Source organism: Zingiber officinale, chromosome 6B (assembly GCF_018446385.1).
Source record: "Zingiber officinale cultivar Zhangliang chromosome 6B, Zo_v1.1, whole genome shotgun sequence".
Taxonomy (NCBI): Eukaryota; Viridiplantae; Streptophyta; class Magnoliopsida; order Zingiberales; family Zingiberaceae; genus Zingiber; species Zingiber officinale.
The window spans coordinates 107725107-107743280 of NC_055996.1; the positions used below are offsets into that span (position 1 = coordinate 107725107).

Sequence of the window (18174 nt, forward strand, 5' to 3'; positions counted from 1 at the left end):
TCACCATTTCGAAATTCTCAACTAATCCTCGACGGCTAAATCTTCATGCCCACAACTTTCGTCCGTGTCGCTTTGGCGCTTAAATAAAAGCAGGCAGCGACTCCATTAATTCAGATCAACGCCTTACATAAAAACTCTTTTATAATTTTTACTACAATTGCCATGTTCACATTTATAATTGATGGTTGTCCCCTTTTGTTCCTTCAAAAGGAGATTATACCTAACCTTGACGACCAAATATTGATCGCCATTGGCCCTTTTCTCACTTATATATATATATAAGGATTAATACGCATAAAGGAATGTCATATTGTATTGCCCTTTTCTCATTTATGTATATATATATATATATATCTATGGATTAATATGCATATATATTGGCCCTTTATTCATTTAGGTACACATATAAAAAAGGATTAATATTCATAAAGAAATGTCAATGTAGGCCTCATCCTTGTCTTTCATGTCTATAGTTGTGAGGTTGAATCAAACTCAACATTCTATACAAGGACTTGTCCCAAGATGTTAGCTATTGTGCTTGGGCAAGTGCAATCGGCTCAGATTTAATCCATGCATCAACTCTTCTTATCTATATGCTTTGTGAATTTGTACATCTTCACATGAAGACACACATGATTACTCTTTAACATTAGTTTACATTATATTCTATGTATCCTTTTTTTTTTTATCCCATAGGCTCGAGTGACAAAACTGAAGCTCCCCTACCACTCAATCTTATATTCAGTCCAATACATCGATCTTAATTATGGCGTACCAAATCGCATCGCTTAACAATCACAAAGGACTAAAAAGATCCTCTTTAGTTGCTCATTCTTAATGGTATTAATTAATGAGAACTATATTGATGTCCCTTTGAATTACTAAAACATTTATTTATTGAAATTTTTGTATCCGTCAATCTTATTTATCTCATTGATTTTTTCCCCTTATTGTTTTACGTTTCAAACGGTGAGCAATTGCTCGAATATAATCATAAATTATTATCTTACTTTTTACATAGACAAAACATGACACGTAATTACGTTTTAGATGTTTGTGATGGGAAATGACAATGACGTCCAGCTCATCGCCATTCCTTGGGGCCCCCATTTCTTACACCGTCACGCATCACATCTCACCATATTTCGACACAGCAAGCAACTTTTCCAAAGACCTCCCCTCAGAATTAGGGGATGAGATCTCTGATCCGCGGTAAAGACTGGGTCAATTTTTGATTCAGCCTTGGTATTGATGGGGACAATGATCCCCCACTTATTAACAGATGAGTATCATTATCTCCCTCTTCTTTTTTCCTATTTCAAAAAGAAAAACAGGCTATCCATCGTCCCTTCTACGCTTCACTTCATTATAAATGACACAGAGCAGAGTGTCTCGTTAAGAGATTTGCGCAAGTTAGAATTTAGTAGCATGGCTTCTTTCTTCTCCTTTTCGCATGCTTTCTCTTCCTCTCTGTTTCTTACGTTGTTGTTGTTAGGCTTCTACGAGTGCGAGGCTCAATTAACCACGACGTTCTATGACACCTCTTGCCCCAGCGTGTCGACTATCGTGCGTGACCAGGTGAGACAGGCACAGAGCTCGGATCCACGCATCCTCGCGAGCCTCACTCGCCTCTTCTTCCATGATTGCTTCGCCAACGTATGTTGCTCTGTCTCCTCTTAACTAGCTTCCTTTCATAATCGGCATGATCAAATCTAAATTTAATCACTATGATGATCTTCGTAGGGTTGCGATGGATCGATATTGCTAGATAATAGCAGCACGGAGAAGGGTACTGCCCCGAACAAGAATTCTGCGCGGGGTTTTGACATCATAGATAAGATCAAAGTCGCGGTGGAAAACAACTGCTCCGGCATTGTGTCATGCTCTGACATCTTAGCTATTACCGCTGAAGCTTCAGTCAACTTAGTAAGAGTTAATTATAATTCTGTCATTTAATAAAGTTTTGAATTCGAGAGCTCAAATTCACCTTTCATTTTCATTAATGATTAATTAATTATGTGATGAATCTTCAGTTTATCCTTCTCTTAAATCAATTTCTATCAAAATTTTGAAAACTGTTAAAACTTAAGGCAGGTGGGCCTTCATGGAGTGTCTTACTTGGAAGAAGAGATGGAACTACAACCAACATAACTGCCGCGAATAACCTCCCTTCTCCCTTCGACAGTGTGACTGTCCTCCAACAAAAGTTTGCGGCTGTCAACCTTAACGTCACAGATTTAGTCGCCTTATCTGGTAATTGAACAACTCTCTTGAAGTATGACAACGTTTACATACATACATGAATATCGACTTTAATTTTAAATAGATTGTAAATTGTAGGAGCTCACACCTTTGGGCGCGCACAATGTCGGACATTCAACCAGCGGCTCTACAACTTCGGTGACACAGGCAACCCAGATCCATCGTTGAACACCACATACCTCTCCGCATTGCAGCAGAGTTGCCCGCAGGGCGGAAACGTCAGCGCCCTCAATGACTTTGATGTCTCCACTCCTGACGCCTTTGATAACAAATACTATACCAATTTGCAGAGCCTGAGGGGGCTGCTCCAAACCGACCAAGACCTGCTCTCTGCTGCCTCCACCAATGCATCTACTGCCCCCATCGTCAACGAGTTTGCCATGAATCAAACTGCCTTTTTCGAGAGCTTTCTCGAGGCTATGATCAAGATGGGCAACATCAGTGTGCTCACGGGGAGCAACGGGGAGATCAGGAGCAATTGCCGGCAAGTGAATGAAGCTAGTGGCTGAATGAAGTTGGCGCTAAAAGAAGTTGCTCTGTTGTGCCAATTTGAATTCAAACTCAATAACATGTCTAGTGTCTTAATTACCAATCGATAGAACCGACTAGTCCGGTTTGTTTATTAGTTTTAAATAAATAAATATGGTAAATCACAAAACTTGGTGCTAACCTAGCTATATTATAAAAATCTCTTCTTCTCTAAGGTCACAGAGCTTAAAACCCTTTACCAGTTTCTTTGTTTTTTGAAAAACAAAAAAACACAGAAAATTCTGATGTTGTCACTCGGAGCCAGATACGGTCACCTCCATGCCCAACAGGAGCTCTGGAGGGAGAAGATGAGGAGGAAGGAAAGAGGGAGGAAGGGGAAAGAAGAGAAGAACTAGAAGGAGGAGAAGTAGACAGAGGAGAAAGGCTGTAAAGCAAAAGCATACAGTCGTTCCGACTTCCGAGGCCAAAGCAGAGCAGTAAGTAAACAGTAAAAGCGAAGGCGCCTTTTTTTTTTTTTTTAAGATTATTTTTGTTTTTCACTTTTTGGAAACTAAATAAATAAATATGTGTACGGTTTAATTTTTCTTATATTTTTGTTTTAAAAAAACCATTAGATTATGAATAATTTTTTACGGGCCGGGCTAACCCAGGAATCGGACTCTCCTACCGACCGTAGCTCTCCACGTGAGGCCCACGTTTTCTCCACGCCGCTCGCGCCGCGTGCAGTTAATTTATAATACGACATAGTAATTAAAGATCAACTCCGATTTTATTAAAATTCCAAAAGTAGGTAAATCATATACCAAAATTTTAATCGACATTTTTTATCAAATAAAAAATATATATTTTTCTATGTTTGTATAATGTACTCAAATCTCAATTATAGTAGTCTGGTGGTAGTTGTTGAAGAATGCAATCACAAGAAAGAGTAGGCTTTAATTCATGCAATTGTATCATTATTTTTTCCCCATTAAAACAAAATTCTCGAGACAATCTTATAAATGTTTAAACATGTTCAAATATAATTTATTTATGTAGATTAAAATTATTTTTCTAATATTATATTATATCGTTAATTCAATGATTAGTATTTATAATTATCAGTGAGACATCAGGCTTTGGCGCGACGTCCCTTTTCTTAAGTTAAAACCCCTTCTCTCACTCTCTTTCTCTCTCTGGTTTTGGTGAGTTCGATCGACCGCTAGGCGATCGAGCTGCATTGCGATCCGAAGGAGTCTCTTTAGTTGCACGTTCCTATAAGTATCGTTGCCCCATCACGCCTTGGAGCCTCGTCAGCGGCAGTCTCCTCCGCCCTCGCTTGCTCGCCAAGCGCGATCCGGAGTTTGGTGAAGGCGTCGGTTGAGCTGCATGCTCTTTTTGTCTGCCCCTACGCACGCGCACTCTCTTCTTCTTCCTTGCTTTGTTTATACCAGTGTATTCTCGGAGCTTAGGTTGATGGTTGGAACAAATCTCAAGCGGCTGGGACTTTTCCCGAAAAGGATCGAGTTTTGGCTAGTTGACTGATTTCTTTGACTTTTCAAGGCGAGTTAATTGGCCGGTCTACTGATCTCCTTTCTTAATTAGTGAATTATTCGGCGTACTTGCGTCTCAAAGGTTCGCATTTTGTACTTTGCTGGTGAAATGTATTGATCTTTAATGCAAATCTTGGTCCGCAGTTAGAAGTCTTGAGCGATTGCGTTGGAGTTCCTTTATGGGTTTTATTTCAATTTGATTTGGAATAGCTTGATATTTAGTGGATCGCACCGAGATTGGAGCCGTTGGATATGAAAATGTGTCATTTGTAGAAAATCTATTGTTGTTCTCCGGATTTTGATCTGAGTTTCTTTGTCTTGTTTCTGATTCGTGGTTACTGTTTGGTTTTGTTTTTATATAGATATCTCTTTTGTGAAGAGTTGCATTCAGTTGGATCCGTGCATACTGGTATGTTTTTATATACATCTCTTTTGGAAGACTTGCATTTAGGTTATTCAGTTGGATCTGTGCTTGCTGTTATGTTTTTATACACATCACTTTTGGAAGAGTTGAATTTAGGTTATCCACATGGTAATTTAATTCATTTTCAAATTATATTGGTGAAATAAAAAAGAGCATTAGATTTTTCTTGATGCATTAATGTTTTGCTTAAAGGGACGCAGTTCATGGTCTTATACAAATTGATTCAAGGGAGCAATTAGGAAGAAGAAAGGTGTTTTTTTATTCGCCTGATATTTAGTGATTCAGGAAAAATGTTGAGGATTCCTAAATGGAAGATTGAAAAGACAAAAGTGAAAGTCGTCTTCTGCCTACAGTTTCATGCAACACATGTACTCTCTGCCTTTCCCTAGGGTTTTTTTTTCTTTATTGTTTCTTTCAATGAATTGACTAGCTGGTCAAATGAAACTTTATTTATTTGAATCTTTTGTTTATCCTTATTTTCATTTGATGATACTTTATCTTTATCCTGTTTTGCATTCCATTTTCTTTTGTTGATTCCTTGCTTAAGGAGATTTACTTCCTAAAGTTTATATGGCAATGCCCTTCACAAAATAGCAGACTATGGTGATATACTATAAAAAATTATTAGTTTTCCGTAAGTGATAGCATAGTTCTTGTTGGTTTTTTCAGCTTGTGTTTGTTACTATATTCATGTTGCAGCTTATCAGACATTGCAATGATATATAATTGCACAATATTAAATTAAAATCTTTCTTTGACTGTCTATTGCTCAACTGTCTCTCTATCGCCTCCAAAGGAATTTGTTGCCATATGATAAAGTCAAAAGGACAATCAATATAACAGCACAAACTAGTTATGGTTTTGTACATTGTTTTCAACATATCTAGATTTCTAGGGAAATTGTGGTCAATTTAGTTGCAATATTTCGTTTCCTCTTTATCAGGTAAAATGCCTATAAGTTATTGTTTGCAATCTCACTAAATTATCATATTATGGAATATTGTTCAACTCATGATCTGCAGCTGTTTTACATGTTTAATTTGATGTCAGTTGTAGAGTATCTAATGATTGAAAAAAGTGAATTTTAAGACTAACAAGTTACTTATGCTCCAGTTAACCTGATATTAGTGCTGATACTGGTAGCAAAATACTTGCTCTGGACAAATTATATTACACCTGTAGCAAGTAATAATGAGCATGTTTAGGTAACATAAGAGATATTTTCTTTTTTAGAAACTTAGGGTGGGACAAGTTGTTTATATCTCTTATCCCCATCGATGTGGGCAGAACAACTGCGAAAACAAATAAAGTTAATGTCAGAAATGGGAGCTGCAAGTGGCCAGATCCGATCTATGAAACTACAAGACTGCTCCAGGATGCAAAGACTAAAACATATGATGAGAAGCTGTACAAGCTTCTGGTGGCTACGGTATTTAGTTCTTTTTTTACTTTGTATTTTTTACTTTCTGTTCCTGGTCAAATCACAAACTTAGACAAGCTTGCCACTGAATGCCACTGCTACTTGATTTACATACCTTTTCAAATGCTACATGTCATGTGAGGTATACATCTCATCTTTATTTATTTGCTTTCTGGAATGTATTTCACAGGGGTCTTCCAGGTCAAGTTTCCTTGGAGAAGTTAATATCAACCTTGCAGACTTTGTGGATGCACTAAAACCTTCATCTGTTTTGTTACCTCTTACTAATTGTGATTTTGGAACAACAGTGTTTTTATTATTTTTGAACATGTTTGATTCTCTACCATTTGGTATGTCTTTATTATCAAATTTAAGCCAAAAATTGTGAATCAGCACTTTTCTAGGAAAATGTTAAATTGGCAGTCCAGAAGTTGATATTTAGCATTTGGTCTTTAACATTTGAGACATGAGTTGACAATACATTTCAAGTATATCTTCAAATTTTTTTAATAGTTTTGGTAGCTTATATGAGGCATACTGGATTCTTTGTTAGTTCTTGGTGGAGGGACATTCAAACTTTAGGGATTATAACTTCTCGACATGCTGAATCTGATGGAAGAAGGATAAACATAGATTATCAAAGTTAGACAAATATATAGCATACTTTTCTTTGCAATATTCTGTGACAAAATTTTACACATGAAAATAGTGATCCATATTTATTTTTCTTGTATTCTCTCTCTCCTTCCTCTCTTATCTCCTATTATCCTCCTAGTAAACTAGCTATTTATGCTAGATCTTGAAAGTTTCATCATGAAATTTTTGACACTAGAATTTGGAGAAAATAAAATTTTATCGTATTGCACATAAATAAGATAACCACTATATAAGCACCTTGACTAGACACAAATGAATTTTTATTTGAATAATGAAACCAGATGATTTGAATACTATCTGAGATCAGAACCGGGGTTTATGCATCTTTTAGTTAAGCTCAAATATTTATTTGCAGAATACTAAATCAGCAATACCATCATGACTGACACTGAAGGTATCAAAAAATATGTGCACAGAGATGCATGGGATACTGAAAGGGGATGACAGAGGCTATATATTCTTTCATTTACCACAACAATGTCTGCAAAATGTATCAATGTAAATTTCAATTAATTAAATCCTTATATTGGGATCATTTCTATTGAATTATGAAAAACTCATAGAAACTAAGGGCTTTAGGTTAAGAATTAAGTAGAGGCAAAGAGGAAATTTAATATCAACTTAAAACCAATGGAGAAGTTAGTAAATATTTTAGGTATTTTATATATATTGTTCCAGAAGAAGGAAAAATGTGCTATTGAAGTTGACAACTTTTGTGGATCTATTGAAGTTTAAAATTTGGTAAGAAGTTACAAGAATTATAGGTTGGAATAATGATCAGTGAATAAAGAATCTGTACAACAGATGGCATGAGGATGCGCAGTGGGTTTGTGGTATTACTAGAAGAAATTTAATAAAGAAGATTCTTTGTACACAAGGATTAGGTCTGTCAGCTTGGAGAATAAAATGAAGAAAAATCATGAAGGATGGTAGACCAAAAAAGGACTGGTGGATGGTGTTTGGTGAGATTAATTGAGTATTTAGGGTCAAGGGGTAAGGAAGACTCGAGAAGAACTTATAATATGGAAGTTGCCAGGCTGCTGGTTAATATGATTGGTAAAGGGCTTTGGTCTGTTTGGGACCAAACCTCACCTTTATTACTGAAATGGGGTTCTCCTCAAATAAAAGAGATTATACTACACTACAAAAATAAAATAAAATCTCTGCCTCTTTGTAGAGCCAGCCTTAGGCTGTTGGGTCATTGTGGCTTGCTTTTTTTATTAGATTCATTTACTGCTATTTTATCCTTCGTCATTGTAATGGTACTTTTTCTCTGTCTTTTTTTGGGTGTATTCCAGGTCACAGTACAACTTCTTACTTCCAAAACTGGTTTCAGGTGCCACTTAACAAGAAACATTTTTTTTCTCTTTTGTTAGCATTTGTAACTTTTCTCACTTGTTGCGTTGCTATTCAGAGAATTTGAGCAGCAAAGGGAACTGAGTGTAAGGGGGATTCAGATGATATCTAGCAATAAAAATTATCCGGTTGATACTGAAGTTGCATCACCAGAGATAGTTAATGAAGTAGCAGACAAGGTTGAGTTTTGTATTTTAAGTAGTATTATTGTTGGCTCCCTTTGACTATGTTATGCTTCCATTTCTCAAATTAATATTGTGATTTGGAGGAACTCTGGAAGATTCATGCAGTGTTTACCTTTTCTGAGACATCAACAAGGAATTTCAGTTACAGTATCTCTATGTGCAGATTACCTATTGAGTAGACAGTGTAACTAGCAAGTTAAGTCATACATAAATATGTGATTTGGCCTGCCATATTTATGTCCAAATAATATGGAGTTTTGGAAGATCTGACACTCTATCATCTACAGCTCTAAATTAACCTCAACTCAGTGCAGTGCAAACGATATGAACACATTAATAAGAAACAATAATTCCATTCACTTTGGAAAAATGTGGCTCTCTAATTTGAACATTGAACCTATCGATCAAGACTCGAGAGAAATGAACATAGTTCATGGTAAAATTAGGTTTGATTTAATTTATTCTTGGTTTTAGTTGAAACCTTGTTCTTACTCTGCAAGGTATAATCAAGAGAAAAGAACATAGATTTAGTTAAAATTAGGTTTGATTTAATTTATTCTTGGTTTCAGTTCATGGTATAATCTTTTTATTGTTTTTTACTTCTTCATGGTGTGGTGACAGTGCACATCACTTTTTGTAATTTAATGGTATTTGATTGATTCTTATGAAAGTCTCAATAACAGTCGTCTAGATGTTTGTGGGCTTTTATGGGCCAGTAAGTAGTACATGTTACATTTTTTATCCAGGCATTCATCACTAAGTACAAGAGTGCTAATAGGAATATCTTACTCCTAGATTCTGCTGTTAAATAGTCTTACAACATGGATTGTAGTTTTTTCATTTGAAAGGAAAAGATATACAGTTCATTCTATTGTCTTAAGAACTTGATCTTAAATAAACTATTTGGTTATTACTGATTTGCCTTTAGCAACTCATATACTAAAATCTTAGTTAAGTCAACTGGCATTGTTCCTGCACATAACACCAAATTTTTGCGAATAACTTTTTTTTTTTCATGTTTACCTATAACTTCTTTTAACTTGAGGAATTTTGTAGATGACTGCATGCATTTTTATTAGTTCTTCTAGATCTTGCTTTTACAAAGGCTTTTGTAACTGATACGCATAGGATACAACTATAGCAAAGTTGCCTTTGTGAATACATTCTTGTACATGAGGTTCGATCCATCTCATTTACGCACTAATTTCAGGTTGTACATAAATCCCTTTTCAACCAGGAGACCTACCGTCTGAACTTGCTTTCAAATTCTTGAAATCAAGTTAGTTCCACCAACACATTATAAAATGCAAGTGTGGAAATTGTTGTAGCTTCATAACTTCTCAATTGGAAAGCTTGGGTACCTTGGCAGCACAACCCCAATTTTGGTACAGGCGAGTGTGATAGAGTGATCCATTGAAAGACTGCTGTGCTAGCTAGTTCTATGATCCAGTCTTGAAACATCTAAATGATCATGCCAACTTGATTTTTCTGGCCCTAAAGATTTTCAAAACAATTGCATGCCTCATTTTGGCAACTGCTCATGGAACGCCTTGTTATATCTTTAAACTCATTTATACAACAACAACCAAGCCTTTTCCCACTAGGTGGGGTCGGCTTTTAAACTCATTTATCTGCTTTGATAATTTCTAGCAATGAGCAAATAAATTGTTTTGCTCTTGATGACATCTCTGTATCACATCAATTGGAAGCCAGAAACTATATGCAAGTTATTGCAAGTCTGGAACAGTTCAAGCAAGAAGCGACAGAGAACATACTTCAGTTGCTTAAAGAGAATATGAATAATATAAAGGAAGAGAGAGATATTTCTCAGAGATCTCAAAACAACACAGAACTAAATTATCTGAATATGAAGCAGAAGTTTGAATCTGATATAAATGCAGTAACTGAAAAGCTAGTAATGTCCAATGCTTTGGTTGAAAAGCTTCAAAAAGAACTACAAAATGCTTCCGAGAAGCTTAAGATCAGTTCAGATACTGAAGAGAAAACCGAATCTATCAATAGAGAACTGTCATCAAAATTGGCAACCTTAGAAATGGAATTGCAGCAGACTGTTGAAGAGAACAAGGATCTAGTTAACCAGCTAATTCTACTAGCAACTGTTAAGGAGGATCTTGCAAAAACTCAGATCAGTCTTACGTATTGTATGGAAGAGAAGAGGAGTTTGTTGTTGTCTATACAGTCAAAGAATGAGGCTTCCGTCCAAATGGAAAATGAGATTTACAGTTTGAAACAAAGTCTGCAACTCATCCAGAGCGACATGCAGACAGAGAAAAGAATGAGAAAGGGACTTGATGATGCAGTTGCAAGCCTTTCAGCACAGTTTGAGGAAAAAGAATGTCAGCTGTTATCTTTTTATGAAGGAAAAATGGAAGTGGCACAGCTGCAGGATATGATTTTGGAGTTAGAAAGAACAAACATTGGGTATAAGGATCAACTTATGAAGAGTGAAGAAAGCCGAAGTAGTTTAGAGAGTGAGAACTCATCCTCGAAAGTTGAAGTTGTGGATGTGAGAAATCAATTGGCAGAACTTCTCGAGACTTCACTGGCCTCTGAAATTGAAGTTACAGTTATGCAAAGTCATTTCTGTGACAGGATGCAGGATTCCTTTGCACAACTTAAGACAGTTGAAAGAAAGCTTGAGGAGATGACCTTAAAAAATGCAGATCTTATTGCTTCACTTGACACACTTGCTGAGAAAGAATCACTGTTAATAGACAAAAATGGAAAGTTATCTATAGTTCTTCAGTCATTACAATCTGATTTTGATATTATTTTTCGGGAGAAAGAGAGCCTTATTGATTATGTAAACAAAAAAAATGCAGAACTTGAAGAGGTGCAGCTTAGAGCTGCAACAGTGGAAGCTGACAGTAATTGTCACATGAAGAAATATGAAGGTGAGATTTGTCAGCTGAAAAACATTATGATCTTTTGTGAAGAAGAAGTGTGCAACTTAAGGTCATCTAGGGATGCATTAGAAATTAAAAATGTGGTACTGAAATCTAAACTAGAGGAACAACATAGAAAAATATAATTGCTTGAGGAATGTGAGTCTCAGTTGAGAGCCTTGCAAGAGCACAACGAGGAGTTTAGTTGTAGACTCTCAGAACAGGTATTGAAGACAGAAGAATATAAGAGAACCTGTCCAACCTTCTAAGGGAACAAAGAGATAAAGCAGAGGCAGAGTGTCTTCAGGCTCGAGAAAAGAAGGAGAATGAGAGATCATCATAGGAGTCACTGAGAATTGCTTTTATTAAAGAACAGTATGAGTCCAAGATCCAGGAGCTGAAAAATCAGTCGTTTGTCTCCAAGAAGTATGCAGAAGAAATGCTATTGAAATTGCAAAATGCTCTTGATGAAGTTGAGAGCAGAAAGAAAACTGAGGTTTATCTAGTGAAAAAGTTTGAAGAGTTGTCAGAGAAAATATCTAATTTGGAGTGTGAGCTAGTTACAGCTCTGACTGAGAGAAAAGAATTAGCCAAAGCTCATGATAGGATAACCAATGAACTGGAGTGCACTCTCCTGAACCTCGAGTGTTGCAGGGAAAAAAGCCTGAAGCTTGAAAACTCCCTGAAGAAATGCAATGCTGAGAAGCTAAAGCTTGAAGATTCCTTAAAGGAGTGTAATGAAGAAAAAAATAATGTGAGAGTTGAGCTTGACCTGGTTAAGAGGTTGTTTGAAAATTTGGCCTTAGATGTATCTGTTAACCATGAAGGCAATAGTGACTCTGATTTCCCTTCCATAACGTCAATCGAGCAAATTTTGCAAGATGACAGCTTTGAATTGTCAGCAGTCTTCCAAGAATTGCCAAATTACAAAGATACTAATTTGGGAATAGATGCTTCAACTGTGGATTTCACAAATTCTCCAAAGGATACAGATGTTGGAGTTCTGCTGCCAACTATTGCTGATGAGAAATCATGCTCTTATTCCCCTCCAAATTCAACAGCTTTTAAGCTAACTGTAGTTTCATATTCGAATAAAGTTTCTAGTATTTTCTTGGGTCTATCTACATAACGTGTTACTAAGTTAAACTAATGTGTCGATCCAAAAGAAGACACCTTAGGTAGGATTAGTACATTTTATGTTGGTAGACATATATTTATGCTAAGAGTAATTGACCCAAAGGAATGTTACTTTTATGTCAGATATATGCACAGGTAGCTTACAACTATGAAACAAAATTATTATTTTATTCAGATCATGCATAAAATATGTTGACCCAATGGAAGACATATTATGTGGTTGATTAAAGTTGTTGTGAGCTATTGACCAAAATATAATTCATATAAAGTATCATATTGTGTGCACAATGGGTCGGCTATGGAAGAAATCAAATCACATGTGTTTGAGTATCATGTGATTTTCCATATTGACATAAATAATGGGCTTAATAACAAAGGGAAGAGATGCTAGGAGTTTCTTGGACCAATTGTCATACCGATTCACCTTAAATGAAAAGGTCGAGACTACCACACTTCTTACAAAGTTGGTGACCATGCGGTACAATGGAAAATAAAACATAAGGGAGTACATTATAGAGATGTCTAATATAGCGATAAGTATGAAAACATTAAAACTTGATATGTCTGAGGGTATGTTAGTGCATTTCGTCTTGATGTCTCTGCCTGTACGGTTCACTTCTTTTAAGATATCGTATAATACTTAAAAGGAAAAGTGGACATTGAATGAACTTATTGCTCAATGTGTGCAAGAGAAGGGGAGACTAAAGATTGAAACATCTGAGAGTGCTTACTTAGCATCTGGTTCTCAAAATGCGAGCAAGAAGCGAAAGAGGATCAATAACAAAAGAAAAAGAAAACAAAGTATAAATTTTGGAAGCAATGGCCATAAGGAGCACAAGAATCAAGATAAGTAATCTACTTGTTTCTTTTGCAAGAAGAAAGGTCATATAAAGAAAGACTACCTCAAGTACATCAACTGGCGTGTAAAAAAAAGTAAACTTCTTAACTTCATTAGTTCGGAAGTCAATTTAGCTATTGTACCCACTAACACTTGGTGGATAAATACTGGTACTATTACTCACATAAGTGTCACTATGCAGGGTTATCCTAGGAGCTGACTTCGGCTTGATAGTGAAAGATACATCTATATAGGAAATGAAAAGAAAGCTAAAGTCGAGTTGATTGGTGTTTTTAAGTTTTGTTTAGGAACCAATGCATTTTTGGATTTAGAAAATATATTTATTATATCATCTTTTCGATCGAATTTAATTTGAATTTCTTGTTTGGACAAATCAGGTTATTCTTGTTCATTTAGAAATAGAATTTTCAGTATTTTCTTTAATTCAGTGTTGGTAGACAATGGTTTCTTGGTTGATAAGCTTTATGAATTGAACATCTTTACTCTTGCGGTTTACAACATAATAATGCATAATGTAGGTACAAAACGTAAATTGACCGATAAGAATTCTTTCATGTTGTGGCATAGGCGTTTAGGACAGATATCCAAACAACCCCTAGAAAGGTTAATGTTATATGAAATTCTTGATTCCCTTAACATATCAGACATTGATGTCTACATAGAGTGTGTTAAGGGATAGACCACTAACAAAAAGAATAAGGGAGCTAGCTGTTGTAGTGACATTTTAGAGCTAATACATACAAAGGTATCTTGGAATGAACACACATATTTTATTATCTTCATAGACGATTATTGTAAATTTGGCTATTTATACCTTATTAATGAGAAATCATAATATTTGGACATATTCAAAATTTTTAAAGCCGAAGTTGAACTTCAACTAGGTAAGAAAATTAAAGTCGTCAAATCTGACCATGGAGGTGAATATTATGGTCGATATGATGAATCAGGTGAACAACGTCCAGGACCTTTTGTGAATTACCTTACTGAGTGTGAAATTGTGCCTCAATATACTATGTTTGATACACCCAGTCATAATGATGTAGTTGAGCATCACAATCGAACTCTAAAAGACATGGTAAGAAGTATGATGATTTTCACTTCTCTACCAGAGTATTTGTGGGGTGAAGCACTCAAAACTATAGTTTATCTACTTAATAGAGTACTTAGTAAATCAATAACTAAAATCTCATTCAAGATGTGGACGGATAAAAAGCCTATCATTAAGCATTTACATGTCTGGGGTTGTCCAGCTGAAGCTAGGCCTTACAAGAATAATGAAAAGAAACTAGACTTAAGAACAGTTAGTTGCAATTTTATAGGATACTCTGGGAAGTCAAGAGGGTATAAATTTTATGATCCCTCTAATAAATTCCTCTTTGAAACGGGAAACACAAGTTCATTGAGGACAGTGGGAGTGATAAGGTCAGGAAAGTATCTTTTGAGGAATGTGTTGGCAATCCTTCTATGGTCACTACTAGTACGATCAGTATCGATGTGGTTATCATAATACACATTATGGGTATCACAGATCCAGTGAGCATAGTGAACTAAGATATTTCCATATCATCTCCAATGTAATTGAATGAGTCTACCACTGAAATTGAAGTATTGCCTCATATTGATGAACAAATATCTCAACCACCTCAAGCATAAGTACCTTTAAGGTGATCCACAAGGGAACAAAGAACTACAAATTCTCATGATTATGTTTACTCAAAGAACATGATTTTGACATAGGGTTGGAAAGTGATCTTACATCTTTCCAAAAAGTCAAACAATGCTCTAACCTTGAAAGGTGGATTAATGTCATGCTAGAAAAGTTGAAGTCTATGACAGAAAATGATGTTTGGGAACTTGTCAAATTTCCTAAAGGTAAGAAGCTCATTGGTTGTAAATGGATATTTAAAACCAAGCGAGATTCAAGGGGCGATGTTGAAAAGTACAAGGCTCGTCTTATTACCAAAAGGTTCACTCAAAAAGAAGACATTAATTATAAGGAGACTTTCTCACCTGTGTCAACAAAAGACTCCCTTAGGGTAATCATGACACTTATAGCTCATTATAATTTAGAGCTACATCAAATGAACATAAAGACTGTATTCCTCAATAGAGACATAGAGGAGTCTATATATATGGTGCAACCAGAGAACTTTGAGTCCAAGGACTCAAAACACCTAGTATATAGATTAAAGAAGTCCATTTATAGTTTAAAACATGCATCCCGTTAGTGGTACCAAAAATTTGATCAAGTGGTTATCTTATTTGGATTTAAAGAGAACCCAGTTGATTAGTGCATATCTGTCAAGTTCAATAGAAGTAAGTTTGTTATACTTATTTTGTATGTGGACGATATATTGCTTGTGAGCAATAATAAGAGTATGCTGCTTTAAACCACGTCATTTCTATCTGGTAATTTTGAAATAAAAGATCTTGGTGAAACATCTTTGTTTTAGGCATACAGATCTATTGTGATCGTTCAAGAGACATTCTTGGAGTTTCACAATAGACCTATATTGAAAAGGTGCTTATAAGGTATGACATGTAGAATTGTACACCTAGTGACACATCTATGTTAAGAGGTGACAAGTTCAGCTTGCAGCAGTATCCATGACTTGAACTTGAAATAAAGGAGATGAAATAATTTCCATATACGTCGACAATGAGAAGTTTCATGTATGCACAGTTCGAATCTCGGCAAAGCCGAGGTAAATACCTCCCTTATATGTTAGTCACTATTCCAAAGGCTAATAGCCACCCGTGATTTACCTCCTCCGTGTTGGCCCTAGGACAGGTTGGCGGGGGCGCTGGAGGCGAGTGTATTCGCCTTTTTGCCATAATGTATGCACAAGTTTATACTAGACCAGATATAGCATTTATAATGAATATGTTAGGCAGATATATTAGCAACCCAGGACCATCAAACTGGAAAGTGGTAAAAAGAGTGATGCATTGTTTGCAAAGAACTAAAGGGCATATACTCACGTATCGAAGATCAGATCACCTAGAGGTGATTGGATATTCAGACTTTGATTTTGTTGGATGCTTAAATAGTAGGAGGTCCACTTTGGGCTATATCTTCATGCTTACTGGAGGGGCTATATCTTGGAAGAGCGTCAAGCAGATGCTAGTAGCCACTTCTACTATGGAGGCAGAGTTGGTAGCATGGTATAAAGCATCCAATCATGGGATTTAGTTGCGGAACTTCATCACAACATTGTAGATAGTTGATGGTATTGACAGACTACTAAGGATCTACTGTGATAATAAAGCTACAGAACTTCATGCTAAGAACAATCACAGTTCGTCGAAATCCAAGCACATCGATATCAAATTTCTAGTGATTAAAGAAAGAGTTCAGAGTTGTCAGATTATGGAAGAACACATTATCACTGTAAAATATGATACCCAAATAATAATTAAATAATAAGTATTATTGTAGGAATAACCTCGTTGGAGTTTTAAGAATTTTTAGAAATTTTTCAGAATTTAAACAGAGTCCGTATGATTCATTTTAAGGGGGCGGGTTGGTTGGACTAGAGAAAGCCTATTTCGAATACCCATTTTAGTTGGGAGTTTATTGAGAAGTTAACTTAGGGTCAAGTTAATTAAACCCTAAGTATATTAATAGATTGCTACAATAGCTTAATCTTTAATCCTAACCCTTTTCCTCTCCTTTCCCGATTTCTCTCCGTTCCTTGCATCTCCGTTGCGGACTGCTCGATCACGCCGGCGATGTGCGGCCACCGAGCCTCCTTTCTCCTCCACTATTTGCCCTAGTCCATCCAACCACTCGATCTCCCCTCTCGTGGTCGTGGACACCAAGTGCTCTCTGGAAGCGAGCATCCAAGTCCTCTATTTTTCCGTGCCCTAGATTGTTGGATCGTCGATCCACCATCGTCGACACTTGTGCACCGCCCCGATAACCACCACCACTGCTCAGTGACGCCATTGCCAGAAGGGAAGGAGCCAGTGCAAGGTGGTTATGCCTACCATTCGTGCAGTCACTACCCCTTTCCTCCTCTCTCTCGCGGGAAGCCGCAACCCTCACGTCGACGCCACCGATCGCCTAGCATTGGTTGTGGAATTCATCGATCTCCATTCTCCCTGCAATTAATTTGAAGGTATGAGGTACTCTCTATATCTCTGTTCTTCCCTTTTTGTCTGATTGCCCATACGATGGTTACACGATCAGCACAATTGGGTGCAGATCCAAAGCTGTATCAACTACACCCTTGTTGAATCCCGACCACTATAGTTGGCTTGTTGATTTCTGATATAGAGGCAAGCAACTTCACCTAGCTTCGGCCACAATATCCAGCAGTAATCTCTAACCCAGGACCGTCGTTGGTCACTTGGCTATCAGGACTTGGTATCTACTGAGAGCAATCTGCCGACACATTTAAGGTAAGGTTGTTGAACTGAGCTTAAATTGGATTACAAGGTTAATTGACAGATTCATTGATTGGAAATGTAGTTTAGCAGGAGAAGGAAGGGGATGGTAGTAGATCATATTCCGACCGTGAAACCTTTTTGGTCATGTGCCACCATTAGCCACCACATATTTGGTGAGTATGTGGAATAATTAGATTAATTCAATTAGGGTTTCCTAACCCTAATTGTGATTATGTTTGGTTAATAAAATTATGGTAGCTTGGTATGATTTGTATTTTATACTGCAGAGTTTTGATTCGAGTTGAAACAACAAACTCGTGGACTTGAAGAATATTCAACGCGACTTGCAATTAAAGGCGAGTACTTCTTTCTTGGCCTTTATAGTTCTTTGAACTTAGTGCATGAATTATCTTATATATTAGGTTTATCTTAACTACACTCGTATTTTTCTTGAGTTGATATTTATATGCTTAATCTTTGAGATGCTCTTTTATTGTTTATACAGTCTCACTATTAGATATTCCTATTCTGTAGGGTGCATATGTATATGAT

At 36.4% G+C, this 18174-nt stretch overlaps 2 protein-coding genes across 25 annotated transcripts; both read left to right on the forward strand.

Moving 5' to 3' along the window:
- The first annotated feature begins 798 nt into the window (after positions 1-798).
- LOC121988776 (peroxidase A2-like) lies at positions 799-2965 on the forward strand. 2 transcript variants are annotated; one of them, XM_042542429.1, is made up of 5 exons: positions 799-1656; positions 1744-1926; positions 2091-2253; positions 2341-2480; positions 2553-2965. In XM_042542429.1, exons 1-5 carry the CDS (start codon positions 1252-1254, stop codon positions 2769-2771), a joined length of 1110 nt encoding a protein of 369 aa, XP_042398363.1. In that variant the 5' UTR covers positions 799-1251; the 3' UTR covers positions 2772-2965. The 2 variants fall into 2 exon arrangements, with proteins under 2 accessions (XP_042398363.1, XP_042398362.1); XM_042542428.1 differs by having other exon boundaries at positions 803-1656; positions 2341-2965.
- A 912-nt stretch (positions 2966-3877) lies between these two features.
- LOC121988772 (tropomyosin-like) lies at positions 3878-11705 on the forward strand. Of its 23 annotated transcripts, XR_006114101.1 has the most exons (7): positions 3878-4543; positions 4646-4692; positions 5995-6136; positions 6318-6328; positions 8083-8120; positions 8199-8319; positions 9536-11705. XR_006114101.1 is itself a non-coding variant. In XM_042542418.1 (6 exons), exons 2-6 carry the CDS (start codon positions 5899-5901, stop codon positions 9596-9598), a joined length of 378 nt encoding a protein of 125 aa, XP_042398352.1. In that variant the 5' UTR covers positions 3878-5075; positions 5821-5898; the 3' UTR covers positions 9599-11705. The 23 variants fall into 23 exon arrangements, 22 of the variants coding, with proteins under 22 accessions (XP_042398352.1, XP_042398355.1, XP_042398356.1 ...); XM_042542418.1 differs by lacking the exon at positions 6318-6328 and adding an exon at positions 5821-5912 and having other exon boundaries at positions 3878-5075; XM_042542421.1 differs by lacking the exon at positions 6318-6328 and adding an exon at positions 4900-5075 and having other exon boundaries at positions 3878-4692.
- The last annotated feature ends 6469 nt before the right edge of the window (positions 11706-18174 follow it).

What these genes read in the sequence shown, in the direction of transcription:
- LOC121988776 (XM_042542428.1), top strand. Translation starts at nt 1,252, where the DNA reads ATGGGGACAATGATCCCCCACTTATTAACAGATGAGTATCATTATCTC. An exon ending in TCCATGATTGCTTCGCCAAC is followed by an intron (nt 1,657 to 1,743) that starts GTATGTTGCTCT and finishes TGATCTTCGTAG; the next exon opens with GGTTGCGATGGATCGATATT. An exon ending in CTGAAGCTTCAGTCAACTTA is followed by an intron (nt 1,927 to 2,090) that starts GTAAGAGTTAAT and finishes TTAAAACTTAAG; the next exon opens with GCAGGTGGGCCTTCATGGAG.
- LOC121988772 (XM_042542404.1), top strand. Translation starts at nt 10,046, where the DNA reads ATGCAAGTTATTGCAAGTCTGGAACAGTTCAAGCAAGAAGCGACAGAG.